Genomic DNA, 22,793 nt, shown 5'->3' with positions numbered 1-22,793 from the left:
GGGTTTTTTCTTCCCCATGTTTCATCATTATTTATCTTATATAGGACTACACCTTAAGGTACCGTCACACTAGACGATATCGCTAGCGATCCGTGACGTTGCAGCGTCCTGGCTAGCGATATCGTCCAGTGCGACAGGCAGCAGCGATCAGGCCCCTGCTGTGATGTCGCTGGTCGGGGAAGAAAGTCCAGAACTTTGTTTCGTCGCTGGATCTCCCGCTGACATCGCTGAATCAGCGTGTGTGACGCCGATTCAGCGATGTCTTCGCTGGTAACCAGGGTAAACATCGGGTAACTAAGCGCAGGGCCGCGCTTAGTAACCCGATGTTTACCCTGGTTGCTATCCTAAAAGTAAAAAAACCAAACACTACATACTTACCTACAGCCGTCTGTCCTCGGCGCTCTGCTTCTCTGCTCTCCTCCTGCACTGGCTGTGAGCACAGCGGCCGGAAAGCAGAGCGGTGACATCACTGCTCTGCTTTCCGGTTGCCCGGCGCTCACAGCCAGTGCAGGAGGAGAGCAGAGAAGCAGAGCGCCGAGGACAGACGGCTGTAGGTAAGTATGTAGTGGTTGTTTTTTTTACTTTAACGATGGTAACCAGGGTAAACATCGGGTTACTAAGCGCGGCCCTGCGCTTAGTAACCCGATGTTTACCCTGGTTACCGGGGACCTCGGGATCGTTGGTCGCTGGAGAACTGTCTGTGTGACAGCTCTCCAGCGACCAAACAGCGACGCTGCAGCGATCCGGATCATTGTCGGTATCGCTGCAGCGTCGCTTAGCGTGATGGTACCTTTATTCATACATTTAGTCCGCTCCTTCATCTACTGCATGCTAGTTTGTGCAAATACTACACTCCCCCTTGTGTTTCTAGTCCCCTTGTGTGCTCTGCACATTATGTGGAACACATACTGTGCTGCTAATCCACATTTACACCTTCTCCCAGCTCTCACACAGCTGTGCTTTGTCACATCTGATTCGGCGGTCCCGCTCCCCATTCACCCGGCTTCCTCTCCCCGGGTTATTTAAACACATGGGGCTATACACTCCTCAGACTAGCGGTGGATACCGTGTCTGGAGGCAGTGCCCCTCACCCCGAACACCAGCGCTTTCAGGTAACATCTACTCACCCACTGTTACTACATATTGGCCTGCTGCCACTCCTTTGAACTATATGGCGCATTTATCCCTCTTTTCTATAGCTTGTGGGTGCTACATCCTGATGTGCGGCCATTGCCCCACCATTACAGCACTCTAACTAAGGTACCTACTTTTTCCCTTATTTATGTCACACATATATATGGCCTCTAGCTTTCAGATACCCTTTGCAGGTTCTGATCTATACCCTTTATTTTCTGCCTCACAGCTCTATTTTACCTCCATTCTCTATAATGCAAGCTGTGGCGGAGCTTTTTGTAAGTACCTTTTTTACATATGCCCTCTTTCTCCTCTTTCCCCCCTGCTCCATTTACCGATTGTCTTCTTTCTGCATTTTATTAGGCACATTCTGTGCATCCCTGCTCTTTCTGAACCCAGCCCTACGGGCTTCTAACGGCACGGTACGTTTTTTGTTCCCTTTTTGCTTTCTTCTTGCTATATCGGTCCTCACAACAACTCACTATCACCTCATTTGGCACTGAGCGGAGCTATTTGCTATATATCCACTGCCTTCATATTTCTTCCTCAGATATGATCGTTTATGATGACCTCATTGTTATCGGCTTTATATGTTTATATGATATTTTGTTTTTTTGTCATTTGTATATACTTTCATTGTTTTGTACTGGTTGTACTCTTTATTTTGTTTATTTTGTTATGACTTTGTAGTGACTGATGAAAGTCCTTATGGACTGAAACGTTTCAAGTGCTACAAATAAATCAAATCTTTCGCCGCTTAAGTTGAGTGCTAGACTTCTTTCTATTTGTATTGAAGGTCTGGGAACCTAGTCTAAGCACCACAGTATAGCTGTGCAAACGGTGTTTTCTCTCACGTGTATCTTCCCCCAATGTGTCTGACCCAGTCCTCCAATTGTCTTAGGGTACCGTCACACTATACGATTTACCAACGATCACGACCAGCGATACGACCTGGCCGTGATCGTTGGTAAGTCGTAGTGTGGTCGCTGGGGAGCTGTCACACAGACAGCTCTCCAGCGACCAACGATGCCGAGGTCCCCGGGTAACCAGGGTAAACATCGGGTTACTAAGCGCAGGACCGCGCTTAGTAACCCGATGTTTACCCTGGTTACCAGCGTAAAAAAAAAGAAACACTGCATACTTACATTCCGGTGTCTGTCCCTTGCCGTCTGCTTCCCGCACTCACTGACTGCCGGCCATAAAGTGAAAGCACAGCACAGCGGTGACGTCACCGCTGTGCTGTGCTTTCACTTTACGGCCGGCAGTCAGTGAGTGCGGGAAGCAGACGGCAAGGGACCTGACGGACACCGGAATGTAAGTATGTACTGTTTGTTTTTTTTTACATTTACGCTGGTAACCAGGGTAAATATCGGGTTACTAAGCGCGGCCCTGCGCTTAGTAACCCGATGTTTTCCCTGGTTACAAACGAACACATCGCTAGATCGGTGTCACACACACCGATCTAGCGATGACAGCGGGAGATCCAGTGACGAAAGAATGTTCCAAACGATCTGCAACGACGTACGATTCTCAGCAGGATCCCTGATCGCTGCTGCGTGTCAGACACAGCGATATCGTAACGATATCGCTGGAACGTCACGAATCGTACCGTCGTAGCGATCAAAATGGCACTGTGTGACGGTACCCTTACACTTCCCCTGTAACAACTTCCCCAACCACTCCTAACGTACAATCACAGCCTGACACCCCCCTGGTCCACCATGTTGCTCCCTCCCACAGACCCCGAAAGTAATTAATAATTTTTCCTTTCTTAAAAATAAATTGTAAATTATTTATTTCTGTTAGTAAAAATTGTTTTGATTCACGATACCGGTCTCATTTTGTTTTTTTTTCTCTTTATTTAACCATGTGTGTATTGTTGAGTGTAGTATGAACGGGTGTATCAGTTAAGGTCTTTATTATACACATTAGATTCAAGGTGTTAATATTAGAGTCAGAAAACATTACAGGTACATAACATTACAGGTACATTTTATTTACAGGTTAAACCAATTAATCTTGCCATGACACACGTCCACTATCAGAAACAAAATAGGCAGCAAATTTATACCTCATTTGGGCAACTTCGACTGTAGTCCTGTGTGGGTGATGTTGATAATCCTGCAATGTGGTATTAAGAGTTTCCTCAAGTTTAAAGTGGGGTTGCTCTTTTGACAGGATGTAGTTATGCAGAACAACACATGCTTTCACAACCTCATCAAATGTCTCTATTTTGAGATTTATGGCTGTGCCAAAAATGCGCCATTTAGATGCCAGCAAATCAAAGGCACACTCCACAGTTCTTCATGCCCTTGTCAGTAGGTAGTTGAAAATCCTTTGTGTGTGACTCAAGTCTCGACTTGAGTACAGTTTTAGGAGGTTGCTAGACATTTGAAAGAGTTCATCACCAACAATAACAAATGGCATTAGCGGTCCTTCAGTGTTAGGAAAAAGTTGTGGCGGGAGAAAATTAAAATTATTCCCATACAATCATCCCATGTCCGAGTTTTTGAATGTCTGTGAGTCATTTCCTCGTCCCAATGATCCAACGTCAACGCCGACAAATCAACATTCAGCATCTGCAATTGCCATCAGAACAATGGAAACTTTTTTTTATATAATTTAAGTACTCGGATCCACTTCCTGCAGGTTTTAGAATCCGAATATGTTTGCTGTCCACAACCCCCACAGAGTTAGGAAAATTGCAAACTTCATTGAATTTTGCTGCATTTTTCATCCAGAGTTCAGCTGTGGGTTGGGGGAGGAAGTTGGCATGTACAACGTCACACAATGCACGGCAGGTGTCTCCAACAATCCCAGAAATGGTGGACAGTCCAATTCAAAACTGAAAATGTAGAAATTTTAAGGTCTCTCCGGTAGCCAGGAATCTGTAGAACAGACAAAGGAACAAATAAATCAGTACATGGCTTTTCTAACAATAATAGTAACGACAGGTATTTGTTGTTCAAAATTACGTACCTTATGGTCACCAACAGACATTCCTCAGCAGGAGTTGCGGTACGAAGTTGGGTATCCTGCCTGCTGATGTATCCTCGGAAACGTTGCAGCAAATCATCAAAGCTGTGTTGCGACATCCTGGTGTAGTCCAAAAATTTTCCTGGGTTTTCACGAAGCTCTGTGTACAATGAGTGGTAGGCTCCACGGCTCTGTCGGAGTTCAACAATGGGGTGTTGCCAAAAGCAACGACAACATCTTCCCCGTCTTCCTCTTCTCCTTTCTTCCTCACAAGCCACAGCAAAAGCCAATTTCAAAGATAAATCCAGATTCATATTGAATCCACGCTCTCCATCTTGCAGCAGCAGCATCCAGCATCCACAGGAGAGAATTTCTGCCGTGCAGTGTCTCTATATATAGAAAACCCATAAGCCACGCCTATTGGGAAATACTGTAATGCATGCACATAAATAACGCAAACACATGCAAAAACGCATGCAATCGCAGCGTTTTTTGACGTCATGCGTAAGAGCATGTGGATAAAAAATGCTGCGTACACATGGGTTTGCAGGTGTTTTTGCATGTGTTTGCGAATGCAGACGATATACTGTGGACACATACGCAAATGTGAACTTACCATTAGCCCTTTCTTATACCAATGACCCTTTTTTGCTATGTACCTGAGTCCCCTCAGGAAAAGGGACAGTCAGTATTATTAGGTGGGGGGGGGCGGCTGCTTGTGTTTGAGTCTCTATAAGTGGGTTGGTGAAGGTACTTTTGCTGCTGTTTTCATATATTGCAATGGTGTTTAAGTTAATATTTAGACGGCATACATTTTTATATATATTGTGATGCAGTGACCACTGCTGCAGCTAGGGGGCGCTGTATGTGCTCCTCAGGATACGCATGGAGGGGTATCTGCAATGGTGATAATGAAGCAGTCTCCAGCATGATTGTAAATGGCCGGTATGTGTCGCAGAGGGAGTCTGCTCTGTAAGCCTGTAGTATTGTTGTTCTGGGACCTGTAGGCCCACAAGTATTTGTATAGATAAAAGGGAGGCTTGCAGGGTTAGTCGGAGAGCAGGGTGGGACTGACTAACCACACACACCTCCCACCCAGGGGGTGGGGTTACAGGTTTATAATGTGACCATGGTGTGGTCACATGTTGGAGAGTGTTTGGATCTGTATGGTCCGTATGCAAGGTCCTGGAAAAGCCTATGTGTTGGGAGTGCTATCTCCCTGAAGAGGACATGGTGAGGCTTTGGGACCTGGTGACCTGTGTGTTGGACGGTCCCAAGTTGGACGTCCTGAAGAGCACACTGAAAGGCTGAATGTGAAGAGTCTGTGAAGGCACTGCATTGGGGAGCTACTGACCTTCGTAGTGTCTGGACTGTCAGGAGTGCCCTAATCGCAAGGACAGTGATCCCCGTAAGGCAACTCTCCAGGAGAGAGGACTGACGGGAGGTCAGCGTGTGGAGCAGGAGCTCCAGAAAGGTAACACCTGGGAAGGGGGCTATTATAATGGCAGGGAAGTATCTGCCAGTGGAACAGACTGTTAATGCTTGTTGTGTTCCATGGACATTGATGAACTGTTCGGCGTACGGTCACCCATGGTAACTGGATGAAGTGAGAAGTCCGGTGTGTTTAGTGACTGTGAGTTGAAGCCGTATATAATGTATATAATGAACTGTGCATGACCTGCTTTATGCTGCATAAAATAAACTGGATAGACTATTTAAGTGGAAACTTGTGCTTGTGTGACTGAATACCATGCTATAAGTGAGTGTCCCCCAACACATGCAGTAAGCGTTATCTCACATATGATGTGGGCAACGGTCCAGAAAGCACGTCTGGAGATGATTGCTTTAACTCGGCGGGGTTATGATGTTTGCTGTGGATCGGTGGGTCCACAAAGCTTGCAAACGTCTGGCTGTAGCTCGGCGGGGTTACGAAGAGTGCTGTGGATCGGTGGGTCCACGAAGTCTGCGGTGCAGAGCCTTGTGGAGGGGAGCTGCAGTTGTAGCAAGAGGTTCTGCAGCAGAGGCTTGTGATCGGCAGCCGGAGGTGCCAGTGGTTTGTGACTGCAGCAGGAGCTGTGGCAGTGCCTGCAGGAGCTGGTGAGGTGTCATAAAATCATTGGTGGTCCAGGTCGTACGAACTCCTAAAGGGCCAGTGCAAGCCCAGAGACATTTTGGTGTACTGTGCGACCTTGAGCCTGAGAGTACTGTGGGAAGTCCACAGGGTGTTCCCCAGGGAACGGGTGGTGTCCCTAAAAGGGGTGGTGTCCCTAAAAGTGGGCGCTAACCTGAACAGGGATAGTTGCCCAAAAGGGGTGGAGTCCCAAAAGGGGCGGTAACCCAAACAGGGAAACAGTAGTTGCCCAAAAAGGGTGGAGTCGAAAAAAGGGGTGGCGAATGTGCCGGGAACAGCGAAGTTCCTGCTATGCAGGACCATGCTATATGTGGATAGTTCGGTCAGTGAACTGGCAGTACAGTGCCCCTTCTGGCTGGATGGGGAACGGGGTCGAGAGTGAATGACTCTGGTGGGGATGTTAAAGGACGTTTGAAAGCCTACCTCTACGTTGACGCGACTGAGGGGTCCACGTACCACGAAGTGACGGTAGCCCCGGACTTACTGTATACTGTGGTAATAGATCAGGACTTGGAAGCCTTGTGGGATTGGTGGATAAAAGGGAAAGTCTCTGTAGAGATAATGTGTATAGGAGGTAGTAATGTGGAGAATGCGCCCCCTAGAGTTGATAGTCCTAAGGTAGGTATGACAAAGGAAAATGGTGGACGGGTCCAACTTAGTGACACAACGGTGGCAGTAATACCTCCCAAAACTGATGGATCGGACATACGGACGACCAGGGGAAAGGATTCGTCTGCCTATCTTACTGACCTGAGGTCCCCTGAAATGTACGACAGTATGACTGATGCTGATGTGGTAGTAAAAAAGAGCAGAGCAGACACCTGGCTAGAGAGTGACTTGAGGGATCACCATACTGTGGGGTATGACACGGACTCTGGGGGAGACTGTGACTCAGAGAATGTAAGGGAGTACAGTAAAGAAGAGCACCACAAGGAAGGCAAGTCCTCCCATCGCCGGAGGAACAAGGGCCACAAAGAAGTTGTTCAAGTGACTCTGGCTGATATTAGAAGGTTGTGTATTTCTACCTCCCATGTGAGTTCTCTTTCAGACGCTGAAGAGATCGCGAAGGAAGGTGATGTTTTGTTGCCCATAGCAACCGCTAGATTGGAGTCGGATGACCAGTCAGTTGGTGGTGCTGATCGAAAGGAAAACCTGGAGAGCGCTGATGGAGCGCGAATCCACAACGGTCACAGAGAACAGTCTTGACATAGGCCCGCGACTGTGGAGACAGGAAAAGGTGAGATGACCCAATAGAGGGCCAAAGATGCAATACTGAGTCCCAGGTGAAGACCGAGGGTGCAGGGGTGGAAGAAGCCACCAAAGGAGTAGGTCCTGAAGCAGATAACTCCTCAAGTGATAGAAGCTCAACCAATCCAGAGGTTGGAAGAAGCGACTTAAGAAGGATCCAGGACACAGCAAAAGCCCATATAAAGGAAGAGGAGCTTCAGAGACAGGTTTCTGAGTGCCGAGTGGGTGCCTTGGAGAAAGAGGTGTCTGAGCTCAGAGGTCACCTGTCAATGTGGCAAACCATGACCAAGGCCCTAAGTGAAGATGTGGAAGTGCTCAGAGAAGCATTAAGAGGTCCTCTACAAGAGAAAGAGGTGGTGGTCGCAGACTTACCGCAGCAGTGCCAGAGTGGTAACGAGGTGAAGCTGCCAATGCCATCTTGGCCAGGGGTCTGGAAGAGTGTAAAGCGGAGAAAGAGTTGGTGCTAAAGGCAGAACAAGACAGTCACCCGATCGTGGCAGATGTCTTGATGGAAATGTCCAAAGTGTCGTGAATCAGCGCACGCTCATGCAGTATAAGGCTGCCGTCACACTATCAGTATTTGGTCAGTATTTTATATCAGTATTTGTAAGCCAAAACCAGGAGTGGAACAAATAGAGGAAAAGTATAATAGAAACATATGCAACACTTCTGCATTTATCACCCAGTCCTGGTTTTGGCTTACAAATACTGATGTAAAATACTGACCAAATACTGCTAGTGTGACAGCAGCCTAACAAGTGCAATGAAACTGAAATTTTTGAGTGCAAGGAAAAAGGTGGGAAACTAGGAAACCCCTAGGGACCTGAATAAAGAGAGAATATTATATTATTAGAATATTAACATTTCTAATCACCTTTAACATAATTCTTTGTTTTTTACTTTAAAAAAGGGTTTTGTAAGTTTCCTTGAAAACAAAAAAGAAAAATTCTAATGTTCTAACAAACCACATTTTTATTTTTTTAACTGTATTTTGTATAAGTAGCAAAATACCAAAAATATAATTTTGTACTCTCCAGAGAATAGAATCAAGTTACAGTTTTATGACACAGTGAGTGTCACAAAAACAAAACATCATTGGCAGAACCTTTTGTTCTCATTTCTTCTCATAACTATACACCTGCCAAGTGTCCTACAATGTGAACATTAATATGTCTTCTCCCTTGTGTAACTTCTGATGTTTAACAAGGTGTGATTTACGGTTAAAACATTTTCCACAATCTGAGCATGAAAATGGCTTCTCCCCTGTGTGCGTCCCTGTGTGCGTTCTCAGATGTTCAAGAAGAATGGCTTTATGGGTAAAACATTTCCCGCATTCAGAGCATGAAAACGGCTTCTCCCCTGTGTGACTTCTTAGATGTTCATTAAAATGTGATTTCTGACTAAAACACTTTTGACATTTAGGACATGAAAATGGCTTCTCCCCTGTGTGAACTCTCTGATGTATCTCAAGAGCTTCCTTACGCATATAGCATTTTCCACATGTCACACATGAAAATGGCTTCTCCCCGGTGTGGCTTTTCTGATGTCTCTCAAGATGACCTTTAGCCAAAAAGCATTTCCCACATTCGGAGCAAGAATACGGCTTCTCCCCTGTGTGAATTCCTAGATGGTTTATAAGATTTGACTTTTGCACAAATCCTTTTCCACATTCAGGACATGAGTATGGCCTCTCCCCTGTATGCCATCTCTGATGTTTAACAAGATCTGATTTACTGATGAAACTTTTGTCACATTCCGAGCACGAAAACGGCTTTTCCCCTGAGTGAGTTCTCAAATGTTCTATAATATTTGATCTGTGAGCAAAACACTTCCCACATTTAGTACATGAAAATGGCTTCTCCCCTGTGTGAATTCTCTGATGCCCAACAAGATCTGATTTCTGAGTAAAACATTTCCCACACTCTGAACATGAGAATGGCCTCTCCCCTGTATGAATTCTCTGATGCACAACAAGACTTGATTTCTGGGTAAAACACCTCCCGCATTCTGAACAAGAATATTGTCTTTCATATTTGTGATGGTTAGATTTCTTTTTTCCACATTCAGAACATGATAATATTTTATCAAGTGTTTGTTCAGAGCTACTTTTTCCAATCTGTGATTGATTATCTACTACTTCATCATAAGGACATGAATGGTGATTCCTCTGGGACCTTTTCATCCAGTCTTCACCTGAAAAAAAAGAAGAAAAAACATTTACCGTAGTCATAATTAGTATTAGTAAAATTTCTAACGAGATTTAAGAAAATTCAGTCAGTCTCCGTAAACTTTCTGATTGCTGTCAATATATTCAAATTAATAACTGCTTCAATCTTCATATCGCTATATAAATGGGCATAATGTCTGTGCTGCTGGATGCCCTCAATAGGTTCTAGTTGGCATATAAGTACAAAAGGCAAGCTTATAGGCAACAGGTGAGTATGGCAGCAACATATCATATATTATATGTACAAGTACCATCTAGTTCATGCTCCCAACTCAGCTCTACTCTGCTGGATCAACGTATCTGTCAGTTTCGTTGTCTCAGCTACTCCTGGTGTGGTCAACACCGTCATCTCTGCTGCTGCATGTACCTGCCAGCTTATACGTCTCTGCTATTCCAAGGTGCTGTCTGCACTTTCACAATTTAGAAGGGAAGAAGTGTAATGAATGGACTTGTTAGACCAAAGACTCTTATTACCGGACTGCATTGGTATCGGAGAGCTCTTTAAGACCAACCATTCTATCTTTTGTTAGTAAAGGCATGGAAGGGCCTGAGGTTATACAACAAGGGGCAATGGGGCCTGACATTATTTACATGGTATGGGGCGACGTGGGATGCAAACGGGCTGGATTTATACCCCCAGGGTCAATGGGACTGAATGAAAAACCCAAATTCAATGATTACGACATGTCCAATATTTTTCTCCATACAGTCTACGTCCCCGGCCTGAAAATATCAGATAATTTTCTCTGAGCCTTTAGTAAAAGAAAATCTTAATATCAGCTGACACCACACACTGGACGATGAATTCAATACGATCAGCAGATTTTATGTCATGCACATTTCCTCCATTGGATATTAGGGAGGATATTTAGGTAAACATGGAGTTTATGAAAGGCTCTCTTACCATTCTCCGACATGGTTAAGGGTTTTTCGCATCCACTCATAATTCCACCATGACTTTCCTGCAAGAATCCCACGAAAGACATTAGAAATAAAATTCCAATATAGAGAAATATGGTCTGCGCTACTCGCTGGTGTCAGCTCAATGAATTCCAGGGGATAAGCTTCAACATGTTATAAATGTCATGGTGGTGCTCTACAACAAAGAGCAGCAATCTGAGATAATCCACTGAGGAATTAGGGTTCTCAACAAATGATGAAAACTTCTTTATATAATTGTATCCAGAGTACAAACTGGACTAAAACAAGGAGGACATGCAGCACTCAGGCTATGGTCTTTGCATCTACAATCACTTTCTTGAGGCGTCTTGGCAGAGTGCTGCGTGTCCTCCTTGTATTTGTACTCTGGATTCAAGTAAATAAAGACGTTTACATCATTTGGTGAGAATCACAACTCCTCTGCACTTGGATTATCAAGAAAAACTGACACTAGTTTATGTCATATTAGCTGACGGTAAAAAAACACTAGAAGTCATCATGAGCCAATCTGACCTAAAAGAAGGATCTACTAAAATGACAGACAGAATTGACATTCACCCATGGCATTGGCAATTTCCATCTACACCACAGAATTATACATTTATCCTCAGTGAATATCCATTCAAGTGGATGTCCAATCTGATGGTATCACAATCTTTTATCAAAACAGAAACCTGTTGCAGCCGATACCGACCCCAAACAACTTGGCACCTACACTCCACTAGTGATTCAGACGGTTGTGACAAAGATTCATTACATTAGTATATAGAGGATTTCCAGAATTCCCTGAATGATCTACCTGATGATCCAGAGGTAAATTCTTCTCCTCTGGACTATCCTGGTAATACAGAGGACTGGGACTTCTCTCTGATGGATTTCTTGGACTGGACCCATCTATAGGAAATATACACAGTGACTGAGTACATCATCTACATGTGATGAGCAGATGATGGGGAGTCTAGGTGACCTCAGACCCGGCCTCTCCTCTATAATCAGTATGGTCTCCTCTTACCCGGAGATGTGAGGGGTTGGTGATCCTCCATCATGACGTCCTTGTATAGATCCTTGTGTCCTTCTATATACTCCCACTCCTCCATGGAGAAATAGACGGTGACGTCCTGACACCTTATAGGAACCTGACACACAATGACCCGTCATTAGCAGACCCCTCCCGCGTCATTATTATACAATGTCCCAGCATTCCCGGCAGCGCTCACCTCTCCGCTCAGCAGCTCAGTGATCCTGTGGGTCAGTTCCAGGATCTTCTGCTCATCGATTAGTAAATGAGGTGGAGGCTCGGTGATGTCACTCGGGGTCCTGCTCCGTCCTCCTGACACACGGGAGGTCACAGACTCCCCAGACGACGTCTTCACCACTGTGTGATCCTATGTATGAGGAGACATCGATCACTACATCTATTCTAAGGATCCTTCACCTTTCCCATCATCTCCGTGCTTTATTCCTAGAGATCAGAGTGATGTGAAGCTCTCACCTCTCCAGTGATCCAGTGGATTATCTCCAGGGTGAGGTCTAATATCCGAGCAGCCATGTGGCTTCTGTTCTGCTCCATCCTCGGAGGGTCATTGATGAAAAGGGTCATTGTTTTTTCAAAGAAAACTTTCCTGGATTGTACTCTAAATGAAACTGGAGGAATAAAAAGAAGGATTGAGAGCGAAGTTCAGGAAGGAAGTATTTCTTCTTCTGGACTTGTCCTCTGTGTTTGACACCTCGCATCAAGGCGCCTGTTTAGTGGCCCCATAGAGGCTTACGCCTGGATCTCCCACAAAACTGGATTCAAAAGTATGCGCCAACGGGGCTATTGACTATAATGGTGCCAACAGAGCGAACATGAGCTCAGCCGTGCATCATTTTCGGGCATATGCACCTACTGTATGCGGACAATCAGACGCAGTCTACAACACCTGAGTGTCCACCTCCAGAAGGTGTAGATACCTGAAATTGATGCACGGCAGAGCTCACGTTCGCTCTGTTGGCACCATTATAGTCTATGGCCCCATTGGTGCTGATGTCCGAATCCCATTTTACCGGGGTATAAGTCGTAAGCCCCGATGTAAGCCACTGAATGGGTTCATAAACCCTATGGTAATTGGTAAAATGAGTATAAGGATTCATTTTAACCTTTTGATGGCCCTTTACGGTTTTAGCCACATTTTCCAAAATGTGCACGGAAGCGAATTACAACAAATCTGAATTTTAGTGAATGCGCACATTTTGTAAAATACGAGTAGAATTCAACTCCACTCAAATTTTTTTGCTCATCCTTATTGATAACTCTACATAGACAATCTGTACTTCTCACAAATTGTCCTCCTTTATTCTCCTCTTTTCTGCTCCTCAATCAATCACTTTTAAAGTTTCTCCCGTGCTTCCCCTGTACTCTGGATTTCACCTCCTTACACAGTCAGAGTCTCCCTGACCTACCAAAATATCCTGATCTGTCTCTTATTCAGTGAAGCCTTCAATAATCATGCTGAAACTACACGGCCACATGAACAGCTCTTCTCCTCACCTGTGGATCGTCAGACCTCCCAGACCGGGTCTTCTACCAGCCGTCACTCATTTCCTTCATGGTGTTACATGTTAGTTTGTGCCTTCTGTACAGCACAATAGTAACTAATAATAATAATAAACCCATAAATCCCTGCAGCCTGTAGTCCTATAACCGTTATATACTGCACATTACACAGGAGCCTCAGTGCCGCAGACCCCGGGGTATCGGTCGCTTCTTCCCGTCCTCTCCGGACTGTGAACGGACAGGAGGGCGAGGAGGAAACACAAATATACCGGAGCTGCGGTCACTGCGTCTTCTCCAATCTCCGGGAAGGTTTTCTGGGATGTTTCCTAGTATTGTGATGAGATTTGTCGCTTTCATTCTCCTCAGTCCTGAAGCAGCATTTCCTGACCACTGTGAAGTACAACTCCCATGGAAGGGGCAGGTTTAGGCTGCAGACTTCCTGTCCCTGCAGTGAGAGCGGCCATCTTGTTGGTGGAGTCTCCTAGTTCCCCGGACTCGCAGTATTATACATGGTGGCAGCAGGAATACTCCGATATATAGAGATATCCATGAAACTGGAGAGACCTTTCACCTGGTAGCTGATTTGTTCGAGGGAGAAGTTTATATTGTTGACATCTGAAGCTATGGACAGAGAACACAAATGGTGAGGTGTCCTTGTGAGGTTTGATAGACTCATTGATGTTCATATAGATGCCGCATGGACGCCTACAGAGTAAATTAAGGTCTATAGGCTTAGGTAGAAAATAGTGATGAGCGAGCGTGCTCAGATAAGGTGTTGCGGCTCTCAAACATAGTAAATATAGGAAAACTGACTGAACAGCAATCTAGTCTGAACTGGTGCATAACCAAAAAAGTCATATAGCAAATAGATCAATGGCTGCACTCAAAATTTACTGTGCTAGAGCAAGGAAATGTGCGATACATGAAATGGGAATAGCATAATGGCTTGTGAAATATATGAAAAAACACATGAGATTCTTAGCACAAGATTTGGCCAAAAGTTGTGAGCCCATCCACCAATCGTCAAGGTAATCTCAGAACGGATGGGTACCTGAGCTGCCTGCCTAGTGTGAACACTTACCTATGGCTAATAACATCCGTTCATGGGCTAATAACATGGGCTCACAACTTTTGGCCAAATCTTGTGCTAAGAATCTCATGTGTTTTTTCATATATTTCACAAGCCATTATGCTATTCCCATGTCATGTATCGCACATTTCCTTGCCTTAGCACAGTAAATTTTGAGTGCAGCCATTGATCTATTTGCGGCTCTCAAACAGCCACGAGACATGCAGGCGCAGAGACTCGAACATATTTTTCAAGCACGCCAAAGACACTCGGTTAGCAAACGAGCATGCTCGGATAACACCTTATCTCGTCCGGAGATTTGAATCTGAGCATGTGGCCTCCCTGGCCGGCAGCCATGTTCCCGGAGGCCACCGCAACATGGCAGCAACGGATGTGCGGGGGCCTCCGATCTTTGATGAAATTCCGGCGGAGCCCCCAACGGAGCATAGAGAGCCGCTGCCACTGTACTGGAGCACAGCCCCTGCCCTAGAGCACGGCCCCCCTGCCTCGGAGCACAGCCCCCTGCCCCAGCACAGCCTCCTGCCCCAACACAACTCGCTGCCCCAACACAGCAACCTGCCCCAGCACAGCCCCCCTCTCCAAGCACAGAGCTCCTGCCCAAGCACAGAGCTGCCACCCCTGCCCCAGCACAGAGCCGCCGCCACTGCACCAGCTTGGGATGGGATTTCCCGGAGGCCACCGCACCAGCCTGGACCATCCAACGACCCCTGTGACCACTCCTCCACCTGTGCCGATCCCTTCCCTGGTAAGCTGAATTCAGACTAAGACGGAACCCCATTTGACACATTTTTTTCCCTATTTTCCGTCTGAAAATTTGGGGTGCGTCTTATGGTTTGATGCGTCTTATAGTGCGAAAAATACGGTAGTTTTGAATTAGAGGTTTACTGCCTTACAGTCCTTCTATGTAAAAAGGTTGAGCGAGGGCAGCCTGATGACTCTAAAAATTATGAGCAAGGGTCACATGATGACCCTGTTGATATGGCCACCCCACTGCCTCTTCCTGTCTGTTGTGTTGCTGTGGATCGCCCCCCCTCCTCTCCTGCACTGCTGGCCTCATTCTGAATGGCACCCTCCCAGTTTGGGTCAGTGAGTTAATCGTCCATTGCTTTGTCTTCCACTTCCACTCTCTAGTCCTTCTGACTTGTTAAAGTCATGCTCCGGGATTCGATCCCTTGAGTTTTTGTCTTCTGTGGTCGGCTTTTCTTTTTGCTGAGCCACAAGTGACACACCTCTTTTCTATGGATGTTTGGGTTCAGCTATTCTGGCTGAAGAGTGTCTAGCTTAACACAGGTGTTTTAATTTCTCTGCCTATCACCTTTTAGGTTCAGCTTTATATTCTGTACCCCTTCTGGTGTTCCCAGCTGGTGATAGATTCTTTTGGATGATCTGACATTCTGTTGATGTTTAGAGCCAGTCTGTATGTTTCCAGAAAAGGGTTTTCAATTTTCTGTTTCTTTGCTATACCTTTCATATACAGTATCTTCTATTTATCTTTAGAAAGTAGGCTGTATATTTGTTAACAGTACTTGCTTTATTCTTTGTTTGATATTTCAGTATTTACTTTACTCACTCTGGGATCTTTCCTTTGTTCAGCACACTTCTCTTGTTGGTAATTCACACTCTACTCTGACCTCCGATTCTTTGGGAGGAATGTGAAGCAATTTGACATACATTTAGGTAGTTAGATGTGACTTTCCATCTCCTAGTTTGTGGTTAAGGCTATCTATGTACCTGCAGACACCACTAGGGACTGCGGAGTCAGGATATCTAATCTGTACAAGAACTGGCAGGGACAGTTGTGTTTTTTTTAGTGTTTAACCTATTATTCCTGAGTGACTTACTACACAGGCATAACAGTTTACTGAACAATATCACTTGTTGACAACTGTGTCTCATCATCATCTACCTCTTTAGACCCTAGTTGCCTTTAACCCAGTGTTTTCTTCCTATGAATGCGGCTGCTCAAAATATTTGGGCAGCTGCATCAGTATACACTATCTCCTCATGTCCCTCTTGAAACGTGCAGGGTGAGAGGCCAGAATCAATAAATGGAAAAGTAAAGAGCTCCTCAGAGTGTCCAAGTGTGGGATCACTTGTCTCCTGTGAATCGCAACGGTGGGAGGATCAGGGTGAGGATTATGTAGTCCAGACTCTTGGCTAGTAAAACTGGACCGTGTGGAAGACAGGATAGTGCTAGAAAACATACTGGAAGCATTATCTGCTATCCAACCAACCACCTGTTCGCACTGTTCTAGCTTCAAGGGTAGTGTCCCGCGTCCCCCTGCAAAGTGGGAAAGAAAGCTAGGACTGTTGGATGAGCGTGTTTGAGCATCCGCTACTGCACGCCTTAATAAGGAAAATAAAATAAGTAGCCTTAAAAAGAAAGGAATTGTGAGTGAGGGCTGCCTGTTTACCCTCTTAAAATTATGAGAGAGGGCCGCTTGATGACCCCCTTAAAAAATTTTTTAGCAGCTTGGGTCGAGAAGGGTCAACAACCAGAAACCGTTGTTCACAAAAATGCGTATAATGCGAGGGTCATGGGAAAGGTGGTAGGACATAAAATCTGACATGTGTGTCAGACTCCCAACAGGCAAGACTTCCCTGTCCTCACCAGGAGGATGACTCTCCATCTCCTCCTTCTCCACTTCAGCCCATCCATGCAGGACAAGTGGCGCAGCTCCTATCCTTACAACTTGGTCATCCCCTCTATAATGTAAAGCACTGTGGAATATATTGGCGCTATATATATATAAAATGTATTATTATTACCCCCTTGTACTATTAAGAGGTACTCAAGTTTGTCATGGAACGCCAACTGGAGGGACTCATGTTATGAAAGGCAATTCAGTACCACAATGGACATAGCGGTCAGAGCACATACAGTGATCTGACAATAACTCAAAATCATAGAACGAGCTCTGAGACGTGGGAACTCTGCAGACCGCAATCCCTAATCCTCTCCAAACAACACTAGAGGCAGCCGTGGATTGCGCCTAACTCTGCCTATGCAACTCGGCACAGCCTGAGAAACTAACTAGCCTGAAGATAGAAAATAAGCCTACCTTGCCTCAGAGAAATACCCCAAAGGAAAAGGCAGCCCCCACACATATAATGACTGTGAGTAAGATGAAAAGACAAACGTAGGGATGAAATAGATTCAGCAAAGTGAGGCCTGACTTTCTTAACAGAGCGAGGATAGGAAAGATAACTTTGCGGTCTACACAAAACCCTAAAGAATACCACGCAAAGGGGGCAAAAAGACCCTCCATACCGAACTAACGGCACGGAGGTACACCCTTTGCGTCCCAGAGCTTCCAGCAAAACAATTAGACAAGCTGGACAGAAAAAATAGCAAACAAATAGCAAAGAAGAACTTAGCTATGCAGAGCAGCAGGCCACAGGAATGATCCAGGGAAAAACAAGTCCAACACTGGAACATTGACAGGAAGCCAGGATCAAAGCATTAGGTGGAGTTAAGTAGAGAAGCACCTAACGACCTCACCAGATCACCTGAGGGAGGAAACTCAGAAGCCGCAGTACTACTTCCCTCCACCAACAGAAGCTCACAGAGAGAATCAGCCGAAGTACCACTTGTGACCACAGGAGGGAGCTCTGCCACAGAATTCACAACAGTACCCCCCCCCTTGAGGAGGGGTCACCGAACCCTCACCAGAGCCCCCAGGCCGACCAGGATGAGCCACATGAAAGGCACGAACAAGATCGGGAGCATGGACATCAGAGGCAAAAACCCAGGAATTATCTTCCTGAGCATAACCCTTCCATTTAACCAGATACTGGAGTTTCCGTCTAGAAACACGAGAATCCAAAATCTTCTCCACAATATACTCCAATTCCCCCTCCACCAAAACCGGGGCAGGAGGATCAACAGATGGAACCATAGGTGCCACGTATCTCCGCAACAATGACCTATGGAATACGTTATGTATGGAAAAAGAATCTGGAAGGGTCAGACGAAAAGACACAGGATTAAGAACCTCAGAAATCCTATACGGACCAATGAAACGAGGTTTAAACTTAGGAGAGGAAACTTTCATAGGAATATGACGAGAAGATAACCAAACCAGATCCCCAACACGAAGTCGAGGACACACACGGCGTCTGCGATTAGCGAAACGTTGAGCCTTCTCCTGGGACAAGGTCAAATTGTCCACTACATGAGTCCAAATCTGCTGCAACCTGTCCACCACAGTATCCACACCAGGACAGTCAGAAGACTCAACCTGTCCTGAAGAGAAACGAGGATGGAACCCAGAATTGCAGAAAAATGGCGAAACCAAGGTAGCCGAGCTGGCCCGATTATTAAGGGCGAACTCAGCCAAAGGCAAAAAGGACACCCAGTCATCCTGATCGGCAGAAACAAAGCATCTCAGATATGTTTCCAAGGTCTGATTGGTTCGTTCGGTCTGGCCATTAGTCTGAGGATGGAAAGCCGAGGAAAAAGACAAGTCAATGCCCATCCTACCACAAAAGGCTCGCCAAAACCTTGAAACAAACTGGGAACCTCTGTCAGAAACGATATTCTCTGGAATGCCTTGTAAACGAACCACATGCTGGAAGAACAATGGCACCAAATCAGAGGAGGAAGGCAATTTAGACAAGGGTACCAGATGGACCATCTTAGAAAAGCGATCACAGACCACCCAAATGACTGACATCTTTTGAGAAACGGGAAGATCAGAAATAAAATCCATAGAGATATGTGTCCAAGGCCTCTTCGGGACCGGCAAGGGCAAAAGCAACCCACTGGCACGAGAACAGCAGGGCTTAGCCCGAGCACAAATCCCACAGGACTGCACAAAAGCATGCACATCCCGCGACAGAGACGGCCACCAAAAGGATCTAGCCACTAACTCTCTGGTACCAAAGATTCCAGGATGACCAGCCGACACCGAACAATGAACCTCAGAGATAACTTTATTGGTCCACCTATCAGGGACAAACAGTCTCTCCGCTGGACAACGATCCGGTTTATTAGCCTGAAATTTTTGCAGCACCCGCCGCAAATCAGGGGAGATGGCAGACACAATTACTCCTTCCTTGAGGATACCCGCCGGCTCAGACAAACCCGGAGAGTCGGGCACAAAACTCCTAGACAGAGCATCCGCCTTCACATTTTTAGAGCCCGGAAGGTACGAAATCACAAAGTCAAAACGGGCAAAAAACAGCGACCAACGAGCCTGTCTAGGATTCAACCACTTAGCAGACTCAAGATAAGTCAAGTTCTTATGATCAGTCAATACCACCACGCGATGTGTCATGATCCCAATGGCAGGGGATCACTAAAGGACAAGCACAGATACAAACAAGCTCTAGGGCGATGAACCTGAGCTGACCGCGACCCTGAACCTAACACACAAATAAAAGTAGCCGGGGAACGTGCCTACGATGATCCTAGACGTCTCGCTCCAGCCGAAGATCTAACTTCCCCTATTAGAAGAAACACAGACCTCTCTTGCCTCCAGAGAAATTCCCCACAGAAATAGCAGCCCCCCACATATAATGACGGTGAAATGAGAGGAAAGCACATACGCAGTATGAAAACAGTTTCAGCAAAATGAGGCCCGCTAAAGCTAGATAGCAGAGGATACAAAAGTGAACTGCGCGGTCAGCGAAAAACCCTTCAAAAAACCATCCTGAAATTACTTGAACTCATGTGCCAACTCATGGTACATGAGGAGCAATTTCAGCCCACTAGAGCAACCAGCAGCAAGAATCACATATCTGCAGGCTGGACTAAAAACCAAATAAAGCAAAACACCAAAACAGGAAAATCCAAACTTAGCTTGACCAGAAGGTTCTAGGAGCAGGGAGCAGAGGTAACAAGACACACTGGATACATTGATAACCGGCGAGGAAATGCCAGCAAAGCCAGGTTAAATAGGAAACTCCCATATCCTGATGGAACAGGTGGAACCCAGAGACCCAGGAAAGACAAGTCACCCAGTACCATCAGTAACCACCAGAGGGAGCCCAAAAACAGAACTCACAACAGTACCCCCCCCTTGAGGAGGGGTCACCGAACCCTCACGAGAACCACCAGGGCGACCAGGATGAGCCCTATGAAAAGCGCGAACCAAATCATCAGCATGAACATCCGAGGCAACCACCCAAGAATTATCCTCCTGACCATAACCCTTTCACTTGACCAAATACTGGAGTTTCCGTCTGGAAACACGAGAATCCAAGATCTTCTCCACAACATACTCCAATTCTCCCTCCACCAGCACTGGAGCAGGAGGCTCAAGCGAAGGAACAACAGGTACCTCATACTTCCGCAACAACGACCGATGGAACACATTATGAATAGCAAACGATGCCGGGAGATCCAAACGAAACGACACAGGGTTAAGAATTTCCAAGATCCTATAGGGACCGATGAACCGAGGCTTGAACTTAGGAGAAGAGACCTTCATAGGAACAAAACGAGAAGACAACCACACCAAGTCACCAACAAGAAGTCGAGGACCCACGCGGCGACGGCGATTAGCAAACTGCTGAGCCTTCTCCTGGGACAACTTCAAATTGTCCACCACATGACTCCAAATCTGATGCAACCTATCCACCACCATGTCCACTCCAGGACAATCAGAAAGTTCCACCTGACCAGAGGAAAAACGAGGATGAAACCCCGAATTACAAAAGAAAGGAGAAACCAAGGTAGCAGAACTAGCCCGATTATTAAGGGCAAACTCGGCCAGCGGCAAAAAAGTAACCCAGTCATCCTGATCAGCAGAAACAAAACACCTTAAATAAGTTTCCAAGGTCTGATTAGTTCGTTCAGTCTGGCCATTCGTCTGAGGATGGAATGCAGACGAAAAGGACAAATCAATGCCCATCTTAGCACAGAACGTCCGCCAAAATCTAGACACAAACTGGGATCCCCTGTCAGAAACGATGTTCTCAGGAATCCCATGCAAACGAACCACATTCTGAAAAAACAGAGGGACCAACTCAGAGGAGGAAGGCAACTTAGGCAAGGGTACCAGATGAACCATTTTAGAAAAGCGATCACACACAACCCAGATGACGGACATTTTTTGAGAGACAGGGAGATCCGAAATAAAGTCCATGGAAATGTGCGTCCAAGGCCTCTTCGGGATAGGCAAAGGTGACAACAATCCACTGGCCTGAGAACAGCAAGGCTTAGCCCGAGCACAAACCTCACAAGACTGCACAAAAGAACGCACATCCCTCGACAAGGAAGGCCACCAAAAAGACCTGGCCACCAAGTCTCTAGTACCAAATATTCCAGGATGACCTGCCAACGCAGAAGAATGGACCTCGGAGATGACTCTACTGGTCCAATTATCCGGAACAAACAGTCTCTCAGGCGGACAACGATCAGGTTTACCCGCCTGAAACTCCTGCAAAGCACGTCGCAAGTCTGGGGAGACAGCAGACAAAATCACCCCATCCCTAAGGATACCAGAGGGCTCAGAATTTCCAAGGGAGTCAGGCACAAAACTCCTAGAAAGAGCATCCGCCTTCACATTCTTTGAACCTGGCAGGTATGAAACCACAAAATTGAAACGAGAGAAAAACAGTGACCAACGAGCCTGTCTAGGATTCAGACGCCTGGCAGACTCAAGGTAAATCAAATTTTTGTGATCAGTCAAGACCACCACACGATGTCTAGCACCCTCTAGCCAATGACGCCACTCCTCAAATGCCCACTTCATGGCCAAAAGTTCCCGATTACCAACATCATAATTCCGCTCAGCCGGCGAAAACTTTCTAGAAAAAAACGCGCATGGCTTCATCACTGAGCCATCGGAGCTTCTCTGTGACAAAACCGCCCCCGCTCCAATCTCGGAAGCATCAACCTCAACCTGAAAAGGGAGCGAAACATCTGGCTGACGCAACACAGGAGCAGAAGAAAACCGGCGCTTGAGTTCCTGAAAGGCCTCCACAGCCGCAGGAGACCAATTAGCAACATCAGCACCCTTCTTAGTCAAATCCGTCAAAGGCTTAACAACACTAGAAAAATTAGTTATAAAACGACGATAGAAATTAGCAAAGCCCAAGAACTTCTGTAGACTCTTAAGAGATGTAGGCTGCGTCCAGTCACAAATAGCCTGAACCTTGACGGGATCCATCTCAATAGTAGAAGGGGAAAAAATATACCCCAAGAAAGAAATCTTCTGGACTCCAAAGAGACACTTTGAGCCTTTTACAAACAAGGAATTGGCCCGCAGAACCTGAAACACCTTCCTGACCTGCTGAACATGAGACTCCCAGTCATCAGAAAAAAACAAAATATCATCCAAATACACAATCATAAATTTATCCAGATATTCACGGAAAATATCGTGCATAAAGGACTGGAAGACTGAAGGAGCATTAGAAAGTCCAAAAGGCATTACCAAATACTCAAAATGGCCCTCAGGCGTATTAAATGCGGTTTTCCACTCATCACCTTGCTTTATTCGTATAAGATTATACGCACCCCGAAGATCAATCTTAGTGAACCATTTAGCCCCCTTAATGCGAG

The 22,793-nt window shown here is 45.9% G+C and overlaps 1 protein-coding gene and 1 long non-coding RNA gene across 3 annotated transcripts; both read right to left on the bottom strand.

Moving 5' to 3' along the window:
* Nucleotides 1-3,035: 3,035 nt before the first annotated feature.
* Nucleotides 3,036-4,856, bottom strand: LOC138671399 (uncharacterized). The gene is made up of 2 exons (XR_011319458.1): nucleotides 4,114-4,856; nucleotides 3,036-4,022 (listed from the first exon to the last, which is right to left on the bottom strand). It is a non-coding gene; the product is annotated as an uncharacterized lncRNA (long non-coding RNA).
* A 3,587-nt stretch (nucleotides 4,857-8,443) lies between these two features.
* LOC138671390 (gastrula zinc finger protein XlCGF57.1-like) lies at nucleotides 8,444-13,583 on the bottom strand. 2 transcript variants are annotated; one of them, XM_069759529.1, is made up of 7 exons: nucleotides 13,186-13,583; nucleotides 12,148-12,299; nucleotides 11,873-12,040; nucleotides 11,668-11,791; nucleotides 11,455-11,549; nucleotides 10,621-10,678; nucleotides 8,444-9,682 (listed from the first exon to the last, which is right to left on the bottom strand). In XM_069759529.1, the coding sequence occupies exons 2-7, from the start codon at nucleotides 12,253-12,255 to the stop codon at nucleotides 8,640-8,642; spliced, it is 1,596 nt and encodes a 531-aa protein (XP_069615630.1). In that variant the 5' UTR covers nucleotides 12,256-12,299; nucleotides 13,186-13,583; the 3' UTR covers nucleotides 8,444-8,639. The 2 variants fall into 2 exon arrangements, with proteins under 2 accessions (XP_069615630.1, XP_069615629.1); XM_069759528.1 differs by having other exon boundaries at nucleotides 13,461-13,582.
* Between the last annotated feature and the right edge of the window lie 9,210 nt (nucleotides 13,584-22,793).

The sequence above is a fragment of the Ranitomeya imitator genome, chromosome 3 (assembly GCF_032444005.1).
Source record: "Ranitomeya imitator isolate aRanImi1 chromosome 3, aRanImi1.pri, whole genome shotgun sequence".
Taxonomy (NCBI): Eukaryota; Metazoa; Chordata; class Amphibia; order Anura; family Dendrobatidae; genus Ranitomeya; species Ranitomeya imitator.
This window is presented reverse-complemented; position numbering and strand designations above follow the sequence as displayed.